This window comes from Notolepis coatsorum (genome assembly GCF_963971535.1).
Source record: "Notolepis coatsorum genome assembly, chromosome: 6".
Classification (NCBI taxonomy): domain Eukaryota; kingdom Metazoa; phylum Chordata; class Actinopteri; order Aulopiformes; family Paralepididae; genus Notolepis; species Notolepis coatsorum.
This window is the reverse complement of record NC_140170.1, coordinates 70,691,827-70,702,803: the sequence shown is the minus strand read 5'-3', so window position 1 is coordinate 70,702,803 and position 10,977 is coordinate 70,691,827. Positions and strand designations below refer to the sequence as shown.

General features: G+C 38.0%; 1 protein-coding gene across 1 annotated transcript; it reads left to right on the top strand.

Moving 5' to 3' along the window:
* Nucleotides 1-283: 283 nt before the first annotated feature.
* Nucleotides 284-10,062, top strand: LOC311230025 (acidic mammalian chitinase-like; the record flags this gene model as incomplete). The annotated part of the gene is made up of 11 exons (XM_084316165.1): nt 284-308; nt 1,080-1,109; nt 2,571-2,775; nt 3,047-3,103; nt 3,218-3,383; nt 3,551-3,675; nt 6,073-6,196; nt 7,733-7,918; nt 8,912-9,028; nt 9,312-9,450; nt 9,830-10,062. The coding sequence occupies 11 exons, from the start codon at nt 284-286 to the stop codon at nt 10,060-10,062; spliced, it is 1,407 nt and encodes a 468-aa protein (XP_084172291.1).
* Between the last annotated feature and the right edge of the window lie 915 nt (nt 10,063-10,977).

Genomic DNA, 10,977 nt, shown 5'->3' with positions numbered 1-10,977 from the left:
CTTTGGATAAAAGCGTCAGCTAAATGACTGAATATTGACTGTAAATGTGAATGTACAATCATACACGCAAATCTTTATCAAAGGGCATTTCAAGTTTATCAGTGCTTTCAGCAATGTCAATGGAATATCCAGGTCTTGGTCAGAACAAGTGAGTCAGGCTTACTGCTTTATATGGAGTTATATGGATTTAATCTGCCAGATCAAACATGGCCTACAGATATGGAGACGGACCAGGCGAGTATATAAGGGGCCGCAGACCTTCAGATGGTTGTAGAGAGGCACCATGGGTAAATTCCTCATCTTCGTTGGTAAGTTGAGAAGTTGCTTCTCATCCTTCTTTTTGCATTTTAAATATGTAGGTATTTCTAGGTACTGTTTTTTTTTTGATATTCAAACTAAACATACTTAGATTAGATTCGATTAAAATGTATTGTCATTATACAGCATAAGTACAGCACACGAAAAGAGGTTTGTCATCCAACCAGAGTGCAAATGTAACAATAAAGTGCAATAGTACTGTACAGGTGGTTAAACTGGGTATAAAATATATAAATGAGTATAAGCTACTACTGAGTAATAGTGCTAATCAGATGTATGTACAGAGTTTGAGTATTAATATGTACAGTGATACAAGTATAAAGACAGTATGGTAGATAGTAAGTCATACTGGTCAGCAGCGTAACTAGTAAGAGTAGGTGATGTACACTGTATAGATATAGATATAGATATAATATCTACAGATATGTCAAAATTAGTATATGCAGGTATATACGGACAGAGGATATATATATATATATATATATATATATATATATATATATATATATATATACACGCTAAGAATAAATATATAAAAGAAGACATGCACAGGTGGAATTTGGTCCCTCTTTTGGGCTTAAGTTTCAGGATAGGAGCAATCAATATGAATGTTCTCCTGCGTTTGTTGTATATTTTTGGGAATCTACCTACAGTTAGGATGGGTTGAATGCAGAGGACAAATTCCTGGTATGTGTACAAATGTAATTCTACTTCTAATTGTCTCTGTCTCTCTTTCCTTCTCAATCCCTTCCTCTCTGCAGGTCTGGCTCTCCTGCTGCACGTGCAGCTCGGTAAGATACAGTATAATACAGTATATAATGTAACAGCTAGGTAAGATACAGTATAATACAGTATATAATGTAACAGCTAGGTAAGATACAGTATAATACAGTATATAATGTAACAGCTAGGTGGGATACAGTATAATACAGTATATAATGTAACAACTAGGTAAGATACAGTATAATACAGTATATAATGTAACAGCTAGGTAAGATACAGTATAATACAGTATATAATGTAACAGCTAGGTGGGATACAGTATAATACAGTATATAATGTAACAGCTAGGTAAGATACAGTATAATGCAGTATATAATGTAACAGCTAGGTAAGATACAGTATAATACAGTATATAATGTAACAGTTAGGTAAGATACAGTATAATAAAGTATATAATGTAACAGCTAGGTAAGATACAGTATAATACAGTATATAATGTAACAGCTAGGTAAGATACAGTATAATACAGTATATAATGTAACAGCTAGGTAAGATACAGTATAATACAGTATATAATGTAACAGTTAGGTAAGATACAGTATAATACAGTATATAATGTAACAGCTAGGTAAGATACAGTATAATACAGTATATAATGTCACAGTTAGGTAAGATACAGTATAATACAGTATATAATGTAACAGTTAGGTAAGATACAGTATAATACAGTATATAATGTAACAGCTAGGTAAGATACAGTATAATACAGTATATAATGTAACAGTTAGGTAAGATACAGTATAATACAGTATATAATGTAAAAGCTAGGTAAGATACAGTATAATACAGTATATAATGTAAAAGCTAGGTAAGATACAGTATAATACAGTATATAATGTAACAGTTAGATAAGATACAGTATAATACAGTATATAATGTAACAGTTAGGTACGATACAGTATTATACAGTATATAATGTAACAGTTAGGTAAGATACAGTATAATACAGTATATAATGTAACAGTTATGTAAGATACAGTATAATACAGTATATAATGTAACAGTTAGGTAAGATACAGTATAATACAGTATATAATGTAACAGCTAGGTAAGATACAGTATAATACAGTATATAATGTAACAGTTAGGTAAGATACAGTATAATACAGTAATGTAACAGCTAGGTAATATACAGTAAAATACAATATATAATGTAATATATACATCTTCTATGTTCTGAAGTGGTTCCCTGGGTCTGAGGATCATGAACCTCACTCGGCACATAACGACCTGGAAACTTTAAATGCAGATACAGAAAGAATGATTAACAAACACAATATGTCACGACGATGGCAGAATAGCACAATATCTTCCAACCTGTACCTGTACTTGTACCTGTACCTGTACCTGTACCTCAACCTCTACATGTACCTGTACCTGTACTTGTACCTTCACCTGTACCTGTACCTGTACCTGTACCTGTACCTGTAACTGTAGCTGTACCTGTACCTGTACCTCACCTCCCACAGGGTCATCATACGTGCTCTCCTGCTACTTCACCAACTGGGGACAGTACCGTCCCGGAGCAGGAAAGTACTTCCCTGCCAACGTGGACCCATGTCTCTGTGACCACCTCATCTATGCCTTCTCCGTGATGAACAACAACAACGAGATCTCGACCTACGAGTGGAACGACGAGAAGCTCTATGCTGAGTTCCAGGCCCTCAAGAAAGAGTTAGTACATACATGTACATGCACATACTATATATATATATACACTGACAAAAAAACGGTCTGCTTTCTGTTGTACTGAGTTACAGTATGACACTTCTGAGGAACGTGATGATAGCACCATGACCATTGATTAATGCTTCCATTGAAACACTAGCCTGATAGTGTGAATCCAGCAGGATACACACAGAGGCATAGACACAAAAGTACATAAATCATGCCTTTAAAATGACGCGCGAGCGCTAAATCAAAGTACGCTTTCCTCTGCTTTCAGCAACGCCAACCTGAAGACTCTGCTGGCTATTGGAGGATGGAACTTTGGCACTGCCAAGTGAGTATCCAATAGGATCAATGATGCCAGGACCTTGAGTCCCTTGTTAAGATGCTGATTGTTATTGTCTCTCTCCTCAGTTAAGATGCTGATTGTTATTGTCTCTCTCCTCAGGTTCACAGCCATGGTGGCCAGTGCCGCTAACCGCCAGACCTTCACCACCAGTGTGATCAAGTTCCTGCGCCAATACGGGTTTGATGGTCTGGATATTGACTGGGAGTACCCCGGGTCTCGTGGTTCCCCACTTGTGGACAAGGCGCGCTACACTGTCCTGTGTCAGGTCTGTCTGCTTTAATCCATATAATATTATATGATATTGTTATTAAATTATTATTATCATTATTATTATAATAGCACCCTTAGGAGGTCTATCACATGAATATATCTGAATATAATGCAACAATACAATATACCTCCTCCTCCTTCATCCTCGTATCCCTCTTGTAGGAGCTGCTGACGGCCTTTGAGGCGGAGGGCAAGAGCACCAACCGTCCTCGTCTGATGCTGACGGCTGCCGTCTCCGCTGGAAAGGGAACCATTGAGACTGGATACCAGATTGCTGAGATTGGAGCGTTAGTACACAGACGTGCACACGCACACCTGCTCTCATGCACTCCCACGTTTTCACATGCCCATACAAACACACACACACAGACATACACACATACAAATATTACGTACACAAGCACACGCATACGGTTATCAAAGACACACACTTTAGATTTAAAGGTCAAATCTGTAATGCCTTCAAACAACAGCCTCTAGACAAAGGAGCCCAGCTGGGTATTACACATTGTTTAAATGTTTTGTTTTGGTCTGATGTGTGGGTTGGAATTGAGTGGGGATAGGGCAGGGGTCGGAAACCTGCGGCTATTCAGCCCCTTTGCAGTGGCTCCCTCTTATTTTGGAGATTGAGGTGATACTGTGACACTGAAATAAAAAAGTGTTTAATATTTCATCAACTAAAATATACGTCACACCCGGCACCTCTCCCTGCCGTCTGCAGGTGGCTAATCTTGAGTTTCCAACCCCCAGTAAACTAACCAGGGCCCCGTTCCCCGTACCTGGATAACTGAGTTAGCCGGATAATTTCCAGTCTAGCCTGACTTAAGCCGGACCTTTCCATTCCCCGACGCTCGATTGTCCAAATCACCATGACAACAGATCAAAAAGTTTGAGCCTGGTCGAGAGCAGGGTTAACTTCAGTTAGCCGGATGAACCATGGCCACGCCCCCGCAAATAAATGACAGCTCGCTTCCTGAAATGATTCTCACAGTCTAGAGATCCCATTTATACCATTCTGAATTATGTTTCTGTGCTTCGTTTTCCTAGAGGGGGCTTTTGAAATGTATAATAATAGAACTAAATGCTGATAATAAATCATATTGAGCCTATAGATTTACTTTGTCCTAAATAAAATAATGCACATCATATACGGCGCTCGGAGTCGCGATACACGCTGCATGTGGTTATTTTAATAACGGCGCATTGCAAATGTGAATCCCGCGGGGATATCTTTAATGAATGAAACCTATCGGCCGTTTGGCTCTGATTAGTTTCATATATTCTCCGCTGTAGATTTGCTTAACGGAGCGCCCGGATTGTGTTTCATTCAAGCATAAAATTGAAGTGTCTATGCGTGGATTGTGGTTTTTGTGTGATATTGTAACTGGGATTAAAATGTCTGATGAGATGCGCTGTTTGACGGATTTGAGAAATTGAATGAGCCGTTGACGTCACATTAATGCATTTGAGAATAAAGAGATAAAACTTCATTCAAAAGAAAAATATTCTAAACACGGGTCTCTCGTCCATTAATGGATAAACAATGAATATATCCTGTCTGGCACAGTGGCGCAGCGGCTAGTGCTCAATCCTGGCAACCGGGCGACCGGAGTTTGAAACCCCGCGTTTCCAATATAATCTTTTTGGAATATAATATTAATGATTATACGCAAAAGTAGCCTAGTTTTAAGTTAAAATATTATAAATCTACATGCATTGAGGATGTCATTCTTTATATAGCTCTCAACGTGCACCAAATTGAATTATTCCTACATTGCAAAAAGAAGGAAAAGACTAGGAGAAGTGGGATTCGAACCCGGGCCGTCTGCGTGAAAGTCAAAACCACAAACCGTCACACCACAGTGCAGAAAAGTAAAAGATCCACCATACATCAATCAATGGGTAAGAGAGCCGTATCCTTATTCTGTATAACAGTTGAACTAATTATTTTCGCTAGCAAGATCTCATTTGATTATTCAATCCATAAACCTACTGCCAGCAGGCAAGTTTAAAGAAATATAATCTGATTGATTGGGGTAATGAGGGACTTAAAATTAGACTATAGATTATGCATTTAACTTGTCGGCGAGGCTATTGAGCCGTACTGCAATCTGTTAATAAAGTTTAAAATCAATTAATCAATCAATGCCGTTAGAAAATCAGGATCTCTGCTATCGATACGTGCTGGCTTTTCAACTGAAGCGCGCACTTATCCTGGGTCTCAAGTCTGGTTCGAGTTAACGAGACTGAATCCACCTTCGAGGAACAGGAAAATCCCGGCTTCAAACATCGGGTTAATTGAATCTGGATAATGGGACTCTTGATCGACTTAGTTGAACCAGGTACGGGGAATAGGGCCCAGGAGTAGATAGAGAAATGATAGGAAATATAGAAATAGATGCGTTTGTTAGAGGAAAACGAATTTCAATAATCTATGCCTTATTCTATGCACACTGCCAGCCAGCCTTTATGTGACGTAGAAATACACTTTCAGTTTTGACAGAGAGAAGTTAATCTCGCGATCCAGATACAATTTAACACAAACGGTTCCAAAGATATTTAATGTTTGTCGGCATATTTTCACACCAACTGGGTCTTTTATTTGTAATGGATTTGGTGCAAATATTTTTTTAGATACATGAAAAAAAGAATAAAAATGAAAGATTATGTGTTGTTGTCACCAGCCTGCTGGATTACTTCCACGTGATGACCTACGACTTCCACGGCTCCTGGGAACGCGTGGTTGGAGAGAACAGCCCTCTGTACAAAGGCCCCGCCGACAAGGGCGACCTCATCTACTTCAACATGGTGAGCTGGAGGATTAATTTACAATGATCATATTTTAGGCATTTAGCAGATGCTGTTAATCAGGGCAACTTGATTGACCTATCTCAAACCCTGCCCTCTTTCCTTGATCCTCCAATCTCCGGGAACAAGCAACCGCTGTGATCGGAGGATCAAGAAAAAAGAGCGGGGTTTGAGAACAGGTCCATATCACTGGATGTAATGAATATCACTGTAATAGCACTGAATGACAAGTTAATATGAAAGTGCACTGTGCATGTGATGTCCCGCTGTCATTGTACTGTGTTGATATGTCTCTGCACTGAGATTATTCAGTGTTTTCTCTGTTTTGTAGCAAGTGGTGACAAGCGGTGATTGTTGGTGTTAGTTCCTCATCATCCCTGTTGCTCTTAGCCTGGGTTCCAATGCAGGTTGTAGCTACAGCTGTTGTATATATTTTGATGCTTGATTATTAATAAAGCGCTACTTCTAAGCACTGGGCGGGCTTATACCTGTTTGTGCTTTCTGTGGGGAAATCAATAGCTAGATTACACGCCTTGGGTCTCCTGAATGGCGCTATATAAATTTAAGATATTATTATTATTATTATTATTATTATTATTTTTATTATTATTATTATTATTATTATTATTATTATTATTATTATTATTATTATTATTATTATTATTATTATTATTATTATTATTATTATTATTATTATTATTATTATTATTATTATTATTATTATTATTATTATTATTATTATTATTATTATTATTATTATTATTATTATTATTATTATTATTATTATTATTATTATTATTATTATTATTATTATTATTATTATTATTATTATTATTATTATTATTATTATTATTATTATTATTATTATTATTATTATTATTATTATTATTGTTGTTATTGTTATTGTTATTATTATTATTATTATTATTATTATTATTATTATTATTATTATTATTATTATTATTATTATTATTATTATTATTATTATTATTATTATTATTATTATTATTATTATTATTATTATTATTATTATTATTATTATTATTATTATTATTATTATTATTATTATTATTATTATTATTATTATTATTATTATTATTATTATTATTATTATTATTATTATTATTATTATTATTATTATTATTATTATTATTATTATTATTATTATTATTATTATTATTATTATTATTATTATTATTATTATTATTATTATTATTATTATTATTATTATTATTATTATTATTATTATTATTATTATTATTATTATTATTATTATTATTATTATTATTATTATTATTATTATTATTATTATTATTATTATTATTATTATTATTATTATTATTATTATTATTATTATTATTATTATTATTATTATTATTATTATTATTATTATTATTATTATTATGTTTAGTTAATTTCTTATTGTATATAGCTGTGGTAGTAATGGCTGAATGAAAGTAAATTAAACACTTTTTTACAGGTTTTTGTTTTTACTTTTTGTAATTCTTCTCATAGCGCCTGGTTCCCTCTCCTTAGGACTATGCTATGAACTACTGGAAGAGCAACGGTGCCCCAGCTGAGAAGCTGCTGGTTGGTATGGCCACCTATGGACACAACTTCAAGCTGGCCTCCTCCTCTAACACAGCTGTGGGAGCTCCCAACAATGGAGCTGGACCTGCCGGTCCCTTCACCCGTCAGACTGGCTTTTTGGCCTACTATGAGGTGAGATATGATGAGGCTTGAGACATGTTGTCCTACTATGAGGTGAGATAAGATGAGGCTTGAGACATGGTGTCCTACTATGAGGTGAGATAAGATGAGGCTTGAGACATGTTGTCCTACTATGAAGTGAGATAAGATGAGGCTTGAGACATGGTGTCCTACTATGAGGTGAGATAAGATGAGGCTTGAGACATGTTGTCCTACTATGAGGTGAGATTAGATGAGGCTTGAGACATGTTGTCCTACTATGAGGTGAGATAAGATGAGGCTTGAGACATGTTGTCCTACTATGAGGTGAGATTAGATGAGGCTTGAGACATGTTGTCCTACTATGAGGTGAGATAAGATGAGGCTTGAGACATGGTGTCCTACTATGAGGTGAGATAAGATGAGGCTTGAGACATGGTGTCCTACTATGAGGTGAGATTAGATGAGGCTTGATACATATTGTCCTACTATGAGGTGAGATTAGATGAGGCTTGAGACATGTTGGCCTACTATGAGGTGAGATAAGATGAGGCTTGAGACATGTTGTCCTACTATGAGGTGAGATAAGATGAGGCTTGAGACATGTTGTCCTACTATGAGGTGAGATAAGATGAGGCTTGAGACATGTTGTCCTACTATGAGGTGAGATAAGATGAGACAGGTCAATTGACTATAAAAAAAAAAGAAAAAAAACACACATCCAATGATCTTAAGGTGGTGGAACGAGCGTGAGTGCGCAACAGGGAACTATAGAGTCTGTACACTGAAATCTCCAGACGCAAGGAATGTATTCACACCACAGAATAGTGACATTTCAAACACACTTCTTCAGACTCCTAGTGGGAATTGAACCTCTATCCTTGGTAGTGTTAGTGCCATGCTCTGCCCATTGAGCCATGCTCACGTCTCTTTACTGTTAATATGTGTATTTGTTTGATGTGTGTGTGTGTGTGTGTGTGTGTGTGAGTGAGAAAGAGACCTAAATCTCTACCCTCCTCCCCTCAGATCTGCACCTTCCTGAAGACAGCCACTGAGGCCTGGGACGCCCCTCAGCAGGTGCCCTATGCCTTCACCAGTGAGGTCTGGGTCGGATATGACAACATCAAGAGTTTCAACATCAAGGTCTGTTTATATGCGATTGTTCAGATGTGTTGCATGTATCACTAATCTTGTATTTGGTCGCTGTGCTTTATGACCAGTTTAACAACTCTGTCTCTCTACAGTCTCAGTTTAACCACTCTGTGTCTCTACAGTCTCAGTTTAACAACTCTGTGTCTCTACAGTCTCAGTTTAACAACTCTGTGTCTCTACAGTCTCAGTTTAACAACTCTGTCTCTCTACAGTCTCAGTTTAACCACTCTGTGTCTCTACAGTCCCAGTTTAACCACTGTGTGTCTCTCTACAGATTGACTGGCTGAAGAAGAGTGGTTTTGGAGGAGCCATGGTCTGGAGTCTGGACATGGATGACTTCAGCGGCACCTTCTGTGGCCAGGGGAAATATCCTCTGATCAACACCATCAAGACCGGCCTGGGAATTGGCGGCGGTAAGACAGACACATAGTGCACACACACACACACACACACACACACACACACACACACACACACACACACACACACACACACACACACACACACACACACACACACACACACACACACACACACACACACACCTACACACACACACACACACACACACTCACACACACACACACACACACACACACACACACACACACACACACACACACACACACACACACACACACACACACACACACACACACACACACACACACACACACACACACACACACACACACACACACACACACACTCACACACACTAGAGACACACACAGCTCTTCAGACACAATTCGCTCTCTTGATATCTCTTCTCTTTTCTTCCGTCTCACCTAGACTGCACAGCACGACCCCTGCCACCTGTTGTCATCCCCACCCAGCCAGGTGGTGGTGGTGGTGGTGGTGGAAGTGGTGGAACTGGCTTCTGCGCTGGCAAGTCCGACGGACTCTACCCTGACCTCACCAACAAGAACCACTTCTACCAGTGCTCCCGGGGACAGACCTACGACCAGCACTGTGCTGCCGGCCTGGTCTTCGACGTCAGCTGCAAGTGCTGCAACTGGGCTTAAAAAGGACTTGGTTCCAGTTCTATAGAATTGTTCCCCCTACCTTCTTAGTTACCAGAAGTTAGGGGCTGGTCTGGGATCTGTGTGGGCCATCTATTATTTCTCTGTCTAGCTGCCATTGTGTGTTTGTATGAGTTTGTTTGGGTAATGTTACTTGCATGAGACAATGACTAACATTGTTTCAGTATGTACATAATTCGATTATTATATACATTTGTTTTATGTATACAGATCATATCAACATCTGTAATATTGGTTAACATCGGTGCATCCCTAAAGACCATGATGGTATGACCCATGTAATTAGAGTTTCATAGAAAGTAACATCACAGATATTTTCCAAATAAATACATGATTTAAACGAGTCTCCTGTGTCTTCTATTGATCAGCTCTATTTACAGTTGGTGTCAATAATGTCACCGTAGACTAAAGAGGTACCAAGAAGTTCTTTATTGTAGCAGAACTTTGAGATTATCAGAGATGTGGTCAACACCAATCATTATCATCAATGACATCATCCTCATCGTAATCATCACCCCATAAGTTAATGCATGTAGGACCGTGACAGTAGTAAACATTATCAGTGTACATAAATAAGACACTGCTGATAAAAACAACTGAAGATAGTAAAAACATTAAACCTCAGCGGTGCAGCAGAACAAAGTTTACAGAATGTAACAGACACATAGGGTGGCTAAGTGGCACAGTGGGCAAGGCGCTCGCCACTAACGCAGGAGATGCTGGGTTCGAGCCCAGCTCTCGGCGTGCTACCAGCTTGGCTGGTCGTTCATACTAACACAGTTGGCAGTGTTAGGGGTGGGAAAGCTGGTGGGTGGGGATCGGACGTTGTGGACAGCGACTCCTACAGGTCGGTTGGTGCGCCTGTACAGCAGAATCAGGAAGTAACCGGGGCAGCGT